Genomic DNA, 18211 nt, shown 5'->3' with positions numbered 1-18211 from the left:
ATATACACATTATAGAGTACATTTTGGATATGGATTACAAAGATATATTCAATTGAAAACTTGTAAACATTGTTCTAATTATTTATCACCATTATTGTCCTCCCTTGAAATTACTATTATGTATATTTTAATTGCACATTTTCACTTTAAAAAAGCACTTTTGCACATTCTTTTTTCTGTCCTGCTATGTCTAAGTGAGCTCAACTTGTTAGCCACCGGATATGGTTTGTAACCCCACCACAGTGAGGACAGTCACTGAATAAGGCAGACATCATTGCAGCTTATACAGACAGCTAAACCGCTATACCGGGGTCCAATAAGGAGATTATGATTGAATCTGTACTTTTACTGAACTTGATATATTGGCGCGGTGAAACTCTACATAAATATAATAGACAATCAGTACACAGTACAGCAGGAATACATATTATACATAGTACACTGTGAATGAACATTTGTACACTAATAGCTGACCAGGAGTAGGACTGATTAAACCAGGCTAATATTAGGACAAGAATTAGCTACAGAAAGCATGAGTACATACCGGCGATGCAATCGCAAGGGGAGAGGAATAGATGAGGTTCCTTCCTGGATACAGGCTGATGGAAAAATGGAGGAAAGTGGAGGGAGATGGAGGCTGAGCTAACCATAATGCATTGCAAAGGAGGGAAGAGATTCAAACATTGAAAGTGAAAGAAAAACAACAAGATAAGACTGCGAATATGACTCTGGCCACGAGAGGGAGCCAAAACACTGCAGATGTTAGCAAACAGATAATCAGTAATTATAAATTAAATGTCGGAGACAGAAAACTCCCTGTCTGGCATCAACGGATATCACTTTCTCCTTTTTATGAAGGCAACAATAGGACCAGTTCAGTTACTGGTCTGAAAAATGTCTTAAGTTAACTCCCTTTGGTCATTCTTAGTTCAACTTTGTGTAGATTACCATCCTTGCTCGGTAATGTTTCAGTAAGTAGACCAAGTGGCCACTGGTTCCAGTGGACTTGGCAGTCTTTCACAAGGATGAGGTCACCAATGCCCAGATTAGTCCTAGTGGATTGCTACTTTGTCCGTGGTTCAGGGTAGACAAATACTGTTTGTGCCACCTGTCCCAGAATGTGCTTGCAAGACTTTGTACCTGTCTCCATTGGCACTTGTAGAGGTCCTTAGCATCGAATCCTCCAGGAGGGGCACTGGACATTCCCTTTTTCTGGGTAAGGAGAGTAGCTGGAGTCAATAACAAGGGCTCAGATTGTGGTAGTGATGTACGATTAAGTAGGCAGCATGACATTTTCCGGGAAGGATAAGAGGAAATTTCTCCTCAAACTCCATTTTAGCTTCTTTGAGTTGACCTCCTACTCTCAGCAGGTCGCTGTTGTCGATGCATGGGTCGAGTTTCCTCAATACGCTGCTCACTGGTATTGGAGCTTTGTTAATAAGACAATGGATTTCCACAAATTGGTTTCTCTTTGAATAGTGAAGATGATGTGGTTTCTGGAAAATTCTAAGTTGGTGGTAGCATAGGTATTTTTATAAAGATGACAACCTTTACATTTTTCTGTGTCATAAGCTCTTGTGGTCCTGAATGAGCGAGCTGTATGAGTCAGGCAGGTAATGGCTTGAATAAGTGACTTCCAACTTGAAAATTTGTCGAGCCTGTGAGATCCAAGCTGGATAGTAGAGGTCATTGTATTACGTGTAGACACCTGAGGGTGGATTTCAACATCTGAGTCCTCTCCTACTAGTTTAAAGGTGTCTGGAAAACATTCCTCAGTGTGCAATAGTTTTGGTCCTGAGAGCCATGTTGTGCTTCCTAATCGACTTGCGTCAAATGCTCTAGTTGCATGATCTGCAGGATTTTGGTCCATGGGAATGTAATGCCACTGTTTTGGATGAACTGATCTCCTAATTCGCAGCACTCTGTTATTGACATAAACACAGAATCGCCTAGTTTAATTGTGGATGTATCACAGGACTACTTTGCTGTCTGAGTAGAACTTGGCCTGTGTCAGGTTGATATCCATCTCGGATGCGATGAACTCTGCTAACTCAACGGCCAAGACTGCAGCACAAAGCTCTAACCTGGATATACTGTGATCTGGCTGTGGAGCAAGTTTGGCCTTCCCCATAACGAACCCAATGTGGCTCTGACATTTGGAATCTACAGTTTTCAGATAGGCAACAGCGGCAATTGCTTTTGACAGAAGCATCTGCAAATACATACATTTTTTGGCTTTGTATTTCTGTAGACGGCACAGGGGTGTACGGTCTTGGCACGTTCAGGTTGGAGAGGGCTGCTAAAGAGTTCTTCCATACTTCCCACTGGATTCTCTTATCAGGTGGCAGAGGTGCATCCCAGTCAGATGTTTCCTTAGTTAAGTCTCTCAGTAAGGCTTTGCCTTGTATAGTAACAGGAGCTGTGAAACCCAAGGGATCGTACAGACTCTTGATGGTAGACAGGACACCTGTACATGTTAAAGTCTTTTCTTCCTGGCTGACCTGAAAGGTGAAAGTGTCTGACTGTAGATTCCAGAGAAGCCCGAGGCTGCATTGCATTGGTGTGGGGTCTGACCCCAAGTCCAGGTCTCTGAGACTGTTACATAAGTCTTGTGAAGGGAATGCTTCCATGAGTTCTTGGCTGTTTGAGGTTATTTTGTGAAGCCTGAGGTTCGAGCAAGCAAGCATCTCTTGGGCTCTCCTGAGAAAACTGATGGCCGTCTCATTTGAAGGCATGACTTTCAGACAGTCGTCAACATAAAAGTCTTTTTCTATAAATTGTCTGACATCTGATCCATATTCTGTTTCTCCTTCTTGAGCTGACATTTTGAGACCGTAAATGGTGATTGCAGGTGAAGGACTGTTGCCAAAGATGTGCACTCTCATGCGATACTCTGTGAGTTCTTTAGTACGATCATTGTCTCTGTACAAGAAGATTCTTAGGAAGTTCCTGACTCTCTCTCTCTCACAAGGAAACAATGTAACAATTGCTAGATGTCAGCGATGAAGGCAGTGGAATCCTTACGGAAATGCATAAGTACTCCCAGCAGTTTGTATTTGAGGCCTGGTCCTGTCAGTTGAACATCATGCAGGGAGACATCAACCTTAGCACTGGAGTCAAAACCCACTCTAATCTGACCTGGTTTCTTAAGGTGGTGTACTCCAAACATGGGTAGGAACCAGCATTCTTCAGAGTCTTTGAGAGTGGGAGCTAGCTTTGCATGGCAGTTTTCAAAAATCTTTGACATGGAGAAAAAGTGAACTTTCATCTCTGGTTTCTTTTGCAGATTATGTTTGAGGAGAAACCGTTTAATGCCCGATTTCTGATTTTCGGTAGTGTGGGTTCTGAAGGGGAGAGGTGCGACCCAGCTGTTGGTCTCATCTTCAACAAGTCCCTTGTCCATTACCTCTAAGAACAACTTGTCCTCTACTGACATTGCCACCTGGTTGTCCTGCTTAGTTCTCAGGATGATTGTGCACCCTAACTGATCCACATAGCTTCCTGACACTATACTGCCGTCGTGAGTAAAGTATATTAAATGATTGGGCAGTTGGATGCTGTGCTGTAGTTCTTTGACATGGAACTCATTGTTACAAGGTTGAAACACAGATGGGCGTCCTTTCTCTAATGTATTTGTCAGGATGCTTGTCACAGAAGATGGGGCGTGCATGCGTCCCAAGCATACATTTCCTATTATGACCCATCATAGGTCTAGCTTTTGGGCATAGGGAGCACTGTGGAGTCCATTGATATGACATCTCACTTTATGAACCTGTAGGATATCTCTTCCCAACAGTAGTATCATCTGGGCTTGATGGTTGAGTTCCAGTATAAGGTATGCTATGTGTTTCAAGTGAGCGTGATGGATTGCCACATCTGGTGTAGGTATTTCAGATCTGTTGTCTGGGATCTGTTTACACTCGATGATTGTAGGTACTGTGCATTTTACACTGACCTTGCAATCCTTGGTGAGATGAGTTGTGGACGAGCAACAATTGTAGCAGATACCATTCTCTTTCAGGAAGCTTCTGCGATCTGGCATAGATTTTCCTCTGAAGGCTCTGCATTTCAGCAGAGGATGAGGCTTCTGATGGAGTGGGCACTGCTTGTCAGGGTACTGCACCTTTGTCTCTGATTGAGAGCAGCCAGCAGACCTGTAATTGGAACCTGGAGAAGAAACATAAGTTTTGTGCACTGCCACAGATATTCTGCGTGGATTTGCAGCTGGTGATGGTGTGGCATATGACATTGTAAAGTCAAAGCTGGGATCGTTTCTAATTCTTACTTGTTGGTGTACAAAGTCTCGCTCACTTCACTGGAGCTGTCGTGTTCTTGTTCCGATGTCGGTTCAGGGTTATAGTTTGGATCAGGAAGTTCATTAACACACTGAGATGTGCGTTGTGGTGAATCTTGCAGTGGAAACTCCAGACTTGACGTACTGCTTTGCCTATGCAACTCAGGGTTTTGCGTGGGTTCTAGCAATTCTGCTTCAGCTAGGGCTGCAGCAGCTTCTCTTCATGCTGCTAGGCTCTCTAAGGCGGCATCCAAGTGTGCCTTCTCTAACTGCGTCTTTCTCTCTTGCTCATCTCTTTCTAAACGTAACTTTTTCTCCTGGTCATCTCTTTTTAAGCGTAACCTTCTCTCTTGGTCATCTCTCTCTATGAGTGACCTTCTCTCTTGGTCTTCTAGGCATGCTTAATTTAAAATGCATCTCTTCTTCAGCAATGCTTGCTCGCATTTTGGCGGCTTCAGCATTTGCGCGGGCAATGGCAACCGTGCTGTTGATGAATATATTCTTTGAGGAGACAGATGTAACAGATTTTGTCCTGTGTGATTTGTGGGGAATGGTGTCTTGGAGGAATGCTTGGCTGTGCAGAGACTGCTGTAGCTGTATTAAGTCTCTGTGTAGCCAGTGACTTGAATCTCACTAGGTGAATGTCTGCAGTTTCACTAGTTCCTGCAAGCTGTATGGCTCTTTTCGCTGAATCCCACTAGCTGGATGGACGCCGTTTCACTGTTCTGTCCTCACTGAATAAGGCAGACGTCATTGCAGCTTATACTGACTGCTAAACCGCTATACCGGGTTCCAATAAGGAGATTATGATTGAATCTGTGCTTTTATTGAAGTTGATATATTGGTGCGGTGAAACTATAAACAAACATAATATACAATCAGTATAGGGTACAGCAGGAATACATATTATACATAGTACACTGTGAATAAACATTTGTACACTAATAGCTGATCTGGAGCAGGACTGATTAAACCACGCTAATATTAGGAAAGGAATTAGCTACAGAAAGCATGAGTACAAACCGGGGATGCAATCGCAAGGGGAGAGGAATAGATGGGGTTCCTTCCTGGATACAGGCTGAAGGAAAAATGGAGGAAAGTGGAGGGAGATGGAGGCTGAGCTAACCATAATGCATTGCAAAGGAGGGAGGAGATTTAAACATTGAAAGTGAAAGAAAAACAACAAGTTAAGACTGCGAATATGACTCTGGCCACTAGAGGGAGCCAAAACACTGCAGATGTTAAACAGATAATCAGTAATTATAAATTAAATGTCGGAGACAGAGCATGCTTTGTCACTTTATGTCAATCTTATTTTTGAAATAAAAAAGCAAGAATTTTTGTATTTGCTTATTCTTGATAAAGCACTGTAATCTTTTGCCCACATTCCCATGCACTTTCACTTTAATTTCACTTTCATTAAATTGATTATACTATTTTATATCATTTTCTGTTCGACTTTTTTGGCATGGCACTCACTATATATTCACTTTTTTAGCACTCTTAGGCCATTCTATGGAAAAGATAATTGTGCATCTTTGTAGCCGTGGGGCTTTTGTTCATTGATAATGTATTAAGTCTCCTCATCTCTTCTTTCCACAAAGGAATCTGGACTCTGCGCATGCACAGCCTTTCTGGCCTCTATGTCTTCTGGTGGCACTAACACCTGACTCGCATGTATTCGATGCAGTAGCGTAGCTACCGGGGGGGCAGAGGGGGAAGTGGCCCTGGGCCCTGCTCTCTGAGGGGGCCCACCCGGAGCTATGCTGCTGTAACTGTATTGGCGTGCACATCGCGCCGATACAGTTACATTCTGCGACAGAGAAGGGAGAATGGATCTCCCTGCCCTGCTGCCTGGCCGCTAATGTCCCCTGAGCAGACTAGGGGGCCCGGTGCAAGCAGTAGGCCCCCCCACTTGTCATCGATTGCAGGTTCAGCTGTATCAGCATCCAGCTGACACAGCTGACTGCAGTGATGAGAGGAGTGAGCGCTCCTTCTCCCATCATCCCCCTCTGGCTGACAGCGGGCGCAATGGCATCACTGCCCAGCGCTCACTGTCAGGAGATGAGAGGGAGCAGTGAGCAGCGCAAGAGAGGTGAGTAATGGATTTATTGTTTTATGGGGGTGCATTATACTACGGTCTGCCTATAGGGGGGCTGCATTATACTAGTCAGCCTATAGGGGATGGGGGCTGCCTTATACTACAGTCTGCCTATAGGGGATGGGGGGCTGCCTTATTTTACAGTCGGCCTATGGGGGGAGTGCTGCCTTATATTACAGTCTGCCTATGGAGGGAGTGCTGCCTTACATTAGTCTGCCTATAGGGGGGTGCTGCCTTACATTACAGTCTGCTTATGGGGAGCTGCAATATACTATTGAGTCTGCATATGGGGGGTTGCATTATACTGTAAAGTCTGCCTATGGGGGCTGCATTATACTATATTGAGGACTATCTAGGGGGCCATCATACAGTGTGGAGATTACAGTAAGGTGGCCATCATACAATGTGGAGATTACAGTGAGGGAGCCATCATACAGTGTTAAAGCCATCATTGGGGATACTAAGGGGTCAGTATGTATACAGAGAGGGGGCATTATACTGTGTAAAGAGGAGCTGTACAGGGGGGAGACTCAGGACATTATTAGATGTAAAGTGGGCACTTATTGTTATAGGAGAACTCAGGTTACTGTGACTGTCAAACGGGGCACACAGAGGGCATTATTCCATTCTAGTGGACAAGATGTGGACACTGTTTTCTAGGGCACTTGCACCCGGCATTACTATATTATAGAGGGATGGTTTAGAATTTATAGGGCACACAGAACCACACAATAGGTGAAGTAATAGGGACACATACAGCAGCAGCGGCTCAGCATTGGGGTATCAGGTGCAGTAATAGGGACACATACGGCAGCAGCAGCTCAGCATTTGGGTATCAGGTGCAGTAATAGGGACACATACAGCAGCAGTGGCTCAGAATTGGAGTATCAGCAGGATGAGGGGTTTGTGCAGGTTGGGGATTCATGGTGATGGGGCTGGAATATGAGAAGTGAAACGTGTCTTTGATGTATTGTCTGTAGCCGAGTCGTGGCTGGAGATGTTGTCACTGTCGGTCTGGGTCAGATGGAAAAGACGTGAAAAGTAGTGTTGAGCATTCCGATACCGCAAGTATCGGGTATCGGCCGATATTAGCTGTATTGGAATTCCGATACTTAGTTCCGATACTTTTTTCATATCGAATACCGGAATAGGAAGTTCCCATAATGCTAGGAGCCCGCTCGATTTGATTCAGCCAATGGGGATCCTCAGAAGTGTGGGAACATCCTATTAGGCATGTAGGCATGTTAACTACTGGCATGGCTGTGATTGGCTGCTGAAATGATGTCATGATGCACTATAAAAACCGCATCAGCCACCATTTCGGGTTCACTCTGCTGTGAATAGTTAGGGACAGGCTGCTGTTGAAGACTGTGAGGGACAGTTAGAAATAGCGATCAAACATATCTATTGCTCTACCCAGGCTACATAATCCACCACTGTAGCATTTTTGTAGCCCAGCAGCGCTGTTTTAATAGCTGTCTGCAAGGGCTGTGTGAGTGCAGACCCATGCTGTGTAGTGTGTCCTGCAGGGACGTCTGCTTGTAGGCCGCCCAGCATGTGTCTCTGCCTCATACACATTTTTCTTTTATTGCTGCTTTTTTTTCTCCTGTATAGTGTGCTTCCATACGTATCCATATACGTTGGTTGCAAACACTAAAGGAGTGAACAGCGGAGCCTTTCAGCAGCCTTTCAGTGCTATAGCCCATTTCTCTGCACTGTTTTTGGCTGTCTGATAGGTCTCTCTGTGTGTGAGTGCAGCTCACGTTGCAGTGTGTTCTACAGCCACCGCTGGTTGTAGTCCGCTCAGCGTGCGTCACTGCCTCATACATAGTCCTTTTTTTGCAGCAAATTTAGCCAGATTTTTGCTCCTATATTAGTGTGCTTCCATCCGCATCCATTGTCATTGGTTGGTTGCAAACACTATATAGGATTAGATAGAGGAGCCTTTTTGCTGGTTTGTGCCCTTCAGGGCCAGCCAGACTAGTATCACCCTATTTTTTGGAGCCTCATCAATTGCATTGTAGGTTAGCTTCCTGCATTGTAATCGCTCCAAAAAGTTTGTGATACTATAGCTTTCAAACTTTGGTCACATCCTTTTCTTTCCCCCCCCCCCAAAAAAAAGGAAATAAAGTTCACCAAACACTCCACTTTACAGTTGTGTAGGCCACATTAGATCATATTAAAGTGTAGTACACACACTCTTAGCCAAACTAGTGTTTCTTATACTGGTTAGCAGGTGTTCAGGAATAAGAACACTAAGCCACCCCTTTTTTACTTTTCTACCTATCTTTATCAGTCTACCAAGATGAAGAAGGCAGGGAGTAAGGCACGTGGTCGTGTCCGTGGAGTTTCAGCAGGGAGAGGACAGGGGGATTCAGCAGGGAGAGGACGGGGGGATTCAGCAGGGAGAGGACGGGGGGATTCGGTGTCTGCTGCGGCCACCAGTGACCCGGCATCCCCCACTTTTACCAGTCAACAGTCCTTCATGCGCAGCTTTGTAGGACCTCGCCGTACCCCACTGCTGCGTGACGAACAAATTGAAGCCGTTGTCGGATGGATGGCAGCTAACGCATCCACTTCAATGACTTCCGCATCCTCCCAGGGCCAGAGCACTGAAGAGCAACCATCTGTCTCTTCACCACTTGCCAAATTGCCCAGGCAGTCTGAGAGCCCTGGACAGGAGCCATCTCAATCTTTACTTCTGTTCTCAGAATCTGTTGGCTTGGAAAGAGGTGGCCAGCCAAGCAGCATTCTAGAGCTTGAAGAAGAGGGAGTATGCAGTGATGCGCAACTGCTTTATCCCTCTGAATCTGAAGAGGCGGGTGGGCCAGTGCCTATTGTCAGCACACCTCAGTGCTCATCTGATGATGATGAGATTCAGTTGCCAATTTCTGGTGCGTACGGTGCTGGTAAGACAACCCAGGACCAGCCGGTGCTTGAAGAGGGGAGTGGAGATGATGAGGTCCTTGACCCATCATGGCGTCAGCCACAGGAAGGTGGTGGGAGCAGCTGTAAGTAAGAGATTCCCCGAACGGCCAAAAGAGGAGGGAGAGGGCGGGGGCAGACTTGGTTGCCTGTAGCCTCCACTTTGGCACCCGTGAGGAGCAATCCTCTTCCAAAACAGAAAACGGGCGCTCCCAGGACTTGCAGTGCGTGGTCTTTTTTTGGCACAGTTGCAGATGACATTTGCTTTGTCATATGCAAGCTGTGTCATCAGAAAGTTAAACGAGGGAAAAATGTGAGCAACCTCAATACCACAAATATGTGGAAACATGTGCGTACCAAGCACGAGGTGGAGTTACACAGACACACTGAAGATGTAGGCCAACCTTCAGCAGCACCTATCACCTCTTCAGCTCATGTTAGGGCCTCTTCCTCCAGCTCACACACAGCTGGTTCGGCTTCCTCACTGGAATGCCATGGAAGAACCACTGCCACTGTTGTCCAGAGACCCAGTGAAATTCCACCCACTGAACCACGTTCTCAGTCATCAGCACACTCCCAGGCCACTCACCAGCAATCGGTAGCACAGGCATGGGAGAAAAAGCGGCCATACTCGGCAAACCATCCCCGAGCACTGGCTCTGAATGCCGGCACTGCCAAACTACTGGCCCTTGAGATGCTGTCATTCAGGCTGGTGGAGACTGACACCTTCCGGAACTTGATGTCATTGGCAGTTCCACAATACAATGTGCCCAGCCGCTTTTATTTCAGCAGGCAAGCCGTCCCTGCCCTGCAAAAGCATGTGGAGGTAAAAATTAAAAATGCGCTACTAAACGCCGTCAGTAGCAAGGTCCACCTGACCACCGATGCGTGGACCAGTAGCCATGGACAGGGACGATACCTTTCCCTCACTGCCCATTGGGTCAATGTTGTGGAGCCGGGTACAGATCTGGAGAGTGGCTCTGTACGTATCCTGCCAACTCCAAGGATTGCAGGAATGCAGTCTGTACATATTGAGTCCTCCTCCTACTCTAGTTCCTCGGAATCAGCACTGCATGAGCCTGTTAGGCCAGATATGAGCACAGGTGTGGCCAAACGTCAACAGGCCGTCCTTAAATTAATTTCTTTGGGGAATCGGAGCCACACAGCACAGGAGCTATGGAATGCCATCAAGCAGGAAAGCGATGTGTGGTTTGTGCCAGCGAATCTCCAGCCAGATTTGGTAGTGAGTGACAATGGCCGAAATCTAGTGGCAGCTCTGGGCCTAGGCAACCTCACTCACATACCATGTCTGGCACACGTGCTCAATTTGGTCGTGCAGAGCTTTCTGAGGGACTATCCGGATCTTGATGCACTGCTGCACAAGGTTCGCCTAGAGTGTGCTCACTTGCGGCGTTCCAGCATGGCAAGATCGCGCATTGCATCTCTGCAACGCCGATTCCGCCTGCCAGAACATCGCATCATATGTGACCTCCCCACCAGGTGGAATTCAATGTTACATATGTTGGAGCGGTTGTGTGAGCAGCAGGCAGCAGTAATGGAGTACCAGCTGCATCAGGCGCAAACAAGTCGCACTGTGCGCCGGACACACTTCACCACCACTGAGTGGGCCACTATGAGGGACATCTGCCAAGTTTTGCGTGCCTTCGATGACTCCACGCGGATGGCCAGTGCAGATGATGCACTAGTCAGCATGACTGTCCCCCTTATCTGTCTGCTTCAAAAAACCTTACAAGCACTAAGTGAGGAGGTTTTTGAAGAGGTCGAGGATGAGGAGTCAGAAATGCCATCTGTTTCTGGCAAGTCTGCGCAACGTGCTTCCACACAAAGGCCCAGGCAGGGGACACTTAGTGAGGAGGATGACGAGGAGTCAATGGAGGAGGAGGAACACATCTCTCCAGAGGAGGGAGGTACACAAGGCTCTAGTAGTCAGTGTGTACAGCGAGGGTGGGGTGATGCTGAGCAGGCTGAGATGCTGCCTCAAGCTGGGGACAGCATTTCCGGTCCAGTTGGCAGTCTGCAGCACATGGTTGATTTCATGCTGCAGTGCTTGTTAAATGACCGCCGCATCGCCAACATTCTCCACACGGCTGATTATTGGGTGTACACCCTCCTAGATCCTCGCTACTGGGACAACTTACAAAGCCTCATACCACAGTTGAACCGGGAGCGAAAAATGCGGGAGTACCAAGAAACACTTGTGCAAGCCATCATGTTCTCCATTCCCCCCGCAAGTGTTGCTGGTAGTGCTTTTCAAAGCAGCCATGTGGGTAGAGGCAGTGGAGGAAGCTCTGCACAAAGAGGTAGCAGAGGCAGTGCCGCAGGACAAGGCAAGGCCAGTATGGCCCAAATGTGGAAAAGTTTTGTGGGACCGCCACAAACGGCTACACCATCACAGACGGCTCCAGTCAGCAGGCAACGTTTCCGTCAGATGGTGACAGACTACTTGTCTTGCCCTGTTAGTGTACTCCCAGACGGCTCTTCCCCGTTCAAGTATTGGGTCTCTAAGCTGGATACATGGCCAGAGCTTAGCCAATATGCATTGGAGGTGCTGGCTTGCCCTGCTGCCAGTGTATTATCGGAACGTGTCTTTAGTGCTGCAGGTGGTGTGGTAACAGACCGTTGCACGCGAATATCCACCGATAATGTTGACCGGCTTACTTTTCTGAAAATGAACAAGGCCTGGATCTCACCTGAATTTGCCAGTCCTCTTCCAGAATAAATAATTGGCAGGCAACAGGATCCAGGTCTCCTGTTGTGTTCATGTTTCTATGACCTGAACTTTATTTCCTGGGCTACAGCAACGCCCGTTGTTGCTCAGAAGTGCTGTCCACACAGACAAAACACTCGCTCATGTGTAAGTGGGGTTCGGTAACGTCAGCTGATCCCCTGCTGTGTGTACGGCAAACTCTCCTGCTGCCTACAACTTCTGACTACCTCTGATTTAATATGTTCTCTGATTTGCCCTCTGTCTCCACTCTGTTTTGAGTATTTCCTCAGGCCTACAACACCGCCTGTTTCTGCTCTCAAGTGCCGTCTGCACAATCCACACTTGTTCCTGTGTTACCTGGGTCCTGTAACATCTGCTCATCTCCAGAGGTGAGTCCGGCAATGTCTCCTGCTTTGTCTACATTCCCACTACTTGTAGTGGAAAAGTGGACAGAGCAGGAGACATTGCCTGACTCACCTCTAGGGAGAAGCTGCTGTTACAGAACCCCAGTAACACAGGAACAAGTGTGGGTTGTGCAGACGGCATTTCAGAGCAGCAGCTGGCGTGGTTGGAAGCCAGAGGAAATACTCGAAACAGAGTGAAGACAGAGGCCTAATTGGAGTACGTTGACAGTTAGTAGTAGTCTAGAAACAATCGAAAACTGCCAGCAAGTAGGCCATGGCCTACTACCTGATTTTCCCTGGGCTCCGACACCGCCAGTTGGTGCTCAGAAGTGCTGTCCGCACAGACAAAACACTCGCTCATGTGTAAGTGGGGTTCGGTAACGTCAGCTGAGCCCCTGCTGTGTGTATGGCAAAGTGTCCTGCTCCCTCCACAGTCAAACAACCTCAGATTTGCACCTGGCTCCAAGTAGGCCTCGGCCTACTACCTGATTTTCCCTGGGCTCCGACACCGCCAGTTGTTGCTCAGAAGTGCTGTCCACACAGACAAAATACTCGCTCATGTGTAAGTGGGGTTCGGTAACGTCTGCTGATCCCCTGCTGTGTGTACGGCAAACTCTCCTGCTGCCTCAAAATTCAAACAACGTCTTATCTTAAACTGCCTCCAAGTAGACCTCAGCCTACAAAATGACTATCCCTGGGCTCCAACATCGTCAGTTGTTGTTCGGAAGTGCTGTCCACACAGAAAAAAACACTCGTTCATGTGAAAGTGGGGTTCGGTAACGTCAGCTGATCCCCTGCTGTGTGGAGGGCAAACTGCTGCTGCCTCCAAATTGTAACTACTTCAGATTTAAACATTCTCTGATTTGGCCTCTGTCTCCACTCTGTCTCTAGTATTTCCCGACCTCCAACACCGCCAGTTCCTGCTCACAGTTGCCGTCCACGCATTCCACACTTGTTCCTGTGTTCCTGGTGTTCTATTACGCGAGCAGATCCCCCAATGTGTGTCCGGCACTGTCTCCTGCGCTGTCCACCTTCCCACTGCAAGCGGTGGAAATGTGGACAGAGCAGGAGACAGTGGCAGACACACATCAGGGGATCTGCTGACATTACAGAACCCCAGTAACACAGGAACACGTGTGGATTGGGCAGACGGCTGCTGTACGCATAAACTGGCGGTGTTGGTGGTCACGTGAAATCCTGGAAACAGAGTGGAGACAGATGCCTAATTGGAGCACGTTGACAGTCTGTTGTAGCCTACAAACAATTTAAAACTGCCACCAAGTAGGCCTCGGCCTGCACCATGATTGTCCCTGGGCTCCAACAACACCAGTTGGTGCTCGGAAGTGCTGTCCACAAAGAAAAACACACTTGTTCATGTCAAAGTGGGGTTCGGTAACGTCTGCTGATCCCCTGCTGTGTGTACGGCAAACTCTCCTGTTGCCTCCAAAGTCAAAATACCTCCGATTTACACCTGGCTCCAAGTAGGCCTCGGCCTGCACCATGATTGTCCCTGAGCTCCAACAACGCCAGTTGGTGCTCGGAAGTGCTGTCCACACAGAAAAAAACACTCGTTCATGTGAAAGTGGGGTTCGGTAACGTCAGCTGATCCCCTGCTGTGTGGAGGGCAAACTGCTGCTGCCTCCAAATTTTAACTACTTCAGATTTAAACATTCGCTGATTTGGTCTCGGTCTCCACTCTGTGTCTAGTATTTCCCCTGACTTCCAGCACCGCCAGTTCCTGCTCACAGTTGCCGTCCACGCATTCCACACTTGTTCCTGTGTTCCTGGTCTTCTGTTAAGTGAGCAGATCCCCCAATGTGTGTCTGCCACTGTCTCCTGCGCTGTCCACCTTCCCACTGCAAGCGGTGGGAATGTGGACAGAGCAGGAGACAGTGGCAGACACACATCAGGGGATCTGCTGACATTACAGAACCCCAGTAACACAGGAACACGTGTGGATTGGGCAGACGGCTACTGTACGCATAAACTGGCGGTCTTGGTGGTCACGTGAAATCCTGGAAACAGAGTGGAGACAGATGCCTAATTGGAGCACGTTGACAGTCTGTTGTAGCCTACAAACAATCTAAAACTACCACCAAGTAGGCCTCGGCGTTCACCATGATTGTCCCTGGGTTCCAACAACGCCAGTTAGTGCTCGGCAGTGACTTTGGCACGGGTACTCCCTGTTGCCCAGCCTGGTTCCAGCACGCCAGCTGTTTCCGGGTAGTGTCAAGGTCACTATGCCACCAATCTGTTGTCCTGTCGTCTTGCGGCCGGGTTAGCCGACTCTACGGTGCCTGCAGTTTAGGTGACTCCTATGTGGGCTGCGGGAACTGGCACTGAAGGCTGGATCCGTAGTGCCAATGGGACATGGACCCCGTGTAGGACTGTGGGTTTTGGTAACTGCGGCCGGCTTGCGGCCTGGCTACTTTGCTTTAGATGGGTACCTTCTGCTACCCACCTGGGTTCCAGCACTGTCAGCTGGTTCTCGCCAGAGCCTTTGGCCTAGGTGCCTCTATCTCGGTATCCGAGGTCCAGCACCGTCAGCTGGTCCTTGGTAGGGCTTTTTAGCACAGGTACCTTCTGCTTAGTAACCGTGGTCCAGCATCGTCAGTTGGTCCTCGGTAGCGCCATTGGCTCTTGTTCCTTCTGCTACCCATCCGGGTGCCAGCACTGTCAGCTGGTTCTCACCAGAGCCTTTGGCCTAGGTGCCTCCATCTCGGTATCCGAAGTCCAGCACCGTCAGCTGGTCATTGGTAGTGCTTTTTAGCACACGTACCTTCTGCTTAGTAACCGTGGTCCAGCACCGTCAGTTGGTCCTCGGTAGTGCCATTGGCTCTTGTTCCTTCTGCTACCCATCCGGGTTCCAGCACTGTTTGCTGGTTCTCGCCAGAGCCTTTGGCCTAGGTGCCTCCATCTCAGTATCCGAGGTCCAGCAACGTCAGCTGGTCTTTGGTAGTGGTTTCTAGCACAGGTACCTCCTGCATAGTAACCGGGGTCCAGCACCGTCAGCTGTTCCTCAGCAGTGCCATTGGCTATTGTTCCTTCTGCTGCCACTATGGGTTCCAGTACTGTCAGCTGGTTCTCACCAGTTTCTCAGCCTTCTTGTACCTTCTGTTACATTTCCAAGATCAAGCTTTTTGAAATTGTCTTTGGCAATCCTTATTGATCTCCATGACGACGACCCTGATGACGACGACCCTGAAGACCACACCAAAGAAGACCAGAAATATGACCCTAAATAATAAGACCAAGAGGACAAAGAACATGAAGACAACCACCAAGATACAGAACAAAAGACAGAAGAACAAGAAGCAGAAGAAGCAAAAGCGGAAGAACAGAAAGCAGAAGAACATTAAGCATAAGACTAAAAATCAGCATAGAAGAAATCAAAATTATAAGCAGAAGAAGACTGAGCAGTAAATGTGGGTGAGTCCGTTCCTCCTCGTGGTGCCCCTGGAAAATGCCTGCTGCTGCAGGCCAAACTGAACGCGGACAAATCCGGTTGTAAATCTTTTGTGACAGGCAGAACGTAAGGTGTAATCTTATAACTTTTATAGATAAGTACTACAGGAATGCCTGTCACCATAAGAAAATGAAGAAAAAGAAGAATAGGAAGAAGATGAAGAAGATGAAGAAATAGCATATGAAAATTAATAATAGCTGAATAAGAAGAATATGAAGAATGGAAAAAAAATAATGGGAAGAAGGTGAAGAAGAAGAAGATATAAGGTGAAGAAAAAGTTGATGAAAAAAATGCTACTGCTGCGGATCATGAAGGAGAAAGTGTGGGAGAAGTACAAAAGAAGGTGAAGAGCATGGAAGTTGTGAAACATACATATCTGACAAAATATAAAAAAGTTAACATAGTCAATATCTTTTTAACTCCGAACGTCTTGAAAAAAAAAATTGGAATTAATGCTATGCCATGTGATTTGAATAAACCACTATGCTTTTAATGTCTCCTCCACCTCCCACAATACATTCTACATGATTCTTATTTGTTTTCAATTATGTAGAATTAGCCAACAAGGAAATAAAGGGCTTTTTTTTTAATTCCGATACCGGAAGTCCCATTTACTTGAATGGGACTTCCGGTATCGGAATCGGCGATACCCGATATTTTTTTCGTATCGGGCGATACCATCCGACACGATATTTTTGGGTATCGAACGGTATCGCTCAACACTAGCCGCCGCACTGACTGACAGTAAAATGCAGTGACTTTTCCATGAGCAAATACCCAGAAGTTGCTGCTTATTTTTGCACAAAAAGTGGAACAATAGGAGGAAAAGTCTAGAAACACTTCACCACTTGTGTATTTATCACCCACTCCTGGTTTTGGCTTACAAATACTGAGGTAAAACACTGACCAGATACTGAAGGTGTGACCGTGGCCTTCTTTCGCTTGTACTTACTTGTTTTTACATTCATTAGGGGCAAATAACTTATTGTTAAAAAACAATGCCGCATTACGACTATAGACATACGGATATAAATCTTCGCGTCCGTCGCTATACTGGTATCATGTTTTCATGGTTTCTCTTCCTCTGCTTCTAATAAAAGCTCTTTCCTTACAGCAGAACTTGGCAAATACAAGCGAACAAGATCTGCGTCCTCCATGAAACCCTTCCAGTGGGATGTCGCGCGTGTTGTCAGTGCGTTGCACACAATCTCCAGGCTGGTGGTCTCTGATGATGACTTCGCACCCCCTTCTTTCCCAGGCCAGGTCCCATAGATTGCAATAGGTGGAGCCAGCTCCCTCTCCAGCTGCTGGGTTCCCTCATTACACCGCACACTCCAGTCCTTCTCTCAGCTGCTGCTGCTCCACCGGAGGAGACATGCCTGGGGGCCATTCTCAGCGCCATCTCTTGGTATTATTCTGCAGTCATCTAATGCTGTTATCTCAGCTCACAAGAGCCACGGACACTGAAGCCGAGCTGCCTGCCATCGCTACAGGTAAGTCCTGGGACATGGGAAGCCCACAGGGTGCAAGCTCCAGCTACAAGGTCAGCGTGGTGCTGCTGCCTGCAGTCCTCACCCAGGAGCCACAGGGGAGGACAGGGTTAAACAGTAGCTTGTAATATGGAATCATTAACGCTACTTGTGAAGGGCTTGGATGCAGTTGTGTAGGTTACTCATGTCTTAGGTGCGATGGTACAGGAGAACCATTGCTTGGATTTAGTTGTATAGGAAACTAATTGCCTAAGTGCAATAGTATAGGAGATGCATTACTTAGGTGCAATGGTACAAGAGACTTATTGCTTAGGTGCAGATGTATAGGTTACTCATTACTTTGGGGCAAATATACAAGAGACTAATTATGTAGGTACAGCAGTACTAAAGGAGACTGGGTGCTTAGGTACAGCGGTACTATAGGAGACTGGGTGCTTAGGTACAGCGGTACTATAGGAGACTGGGTGCTTAGGTACAGCGGTACTATAGGAGACTGGGTGCTTGGGTACAGCGGTGCTATAGGAGACTGGGTGCTTATGTACAGCGGTACTATAGGAGACTGGGTGCTTAGGTACAGCGGTAATATAGGAGACTGGGTGCTTAGGTACAGCAGTACTATGGGAGGCTTGGTGCTTAGGTACAGCGGTACTATAGGAGACTGGGTGCTTAGGTACAGCGGTACTATAGGAGACTGGGTGCTTAGGTACAGCGGTACTATAGGAGACTGGGTGCTTAGGTACAGCGGTACTATGGGAGACTGGGTGCTTAGGTACAGCGGTACTATGGGAGACTGGGTGCTTGGG

The 18211-nt window shown here is 47.5% G+C and overlaps 1 protein-coding gene across 2 annotated transcripts in view; it reads left to right on the top strand.

The window, feature by feature from the left end:
• Nucleotides 1-17050: 17050 nt before the first annotated feature.
• PLOD2 (procollagen-lysine,2-oxoglutarate 5-dioxygenase 2) overlaps nt 17051-18211 on the top strand; it is a 280821-nt gene continuing 279660 nt past the window's right edge. For both annotated transcript variants that reach the window (XM_073579116.1, XM_073579115.1), the window contains exon 1: nt 17051-17411. In XM_073579116.1, the coding sequence (XP_073435217.1) occupies nt 17294-17411 (118 nt within the window). In that variant the 5' untranslated portion in view covers nt 17051-17293. The remainder of the gene's footprint in view (nt 17412-18211) is intronic.

Source organism: Dendrobates tinctorius, unplaced genomic scaffold (assembly GCF_039654945.1).
Source record: "Dendrobates tinctorius isolate UK_male_01 unplaced genomic scaffold, ASM3965494v1 ptg000060l, whole genome shotgun sequence".
NCBI classification, from domain to species: domain Eukaryota; kingdom Metazoa; phylum Chordata; class Amphibia; order Anura; family Dendrobatidae; genus Dendrobates; species Dendrobates tinctorius.
This window is presented reverse-complemented; position numbering and strand designations above follow the sequence as displayed.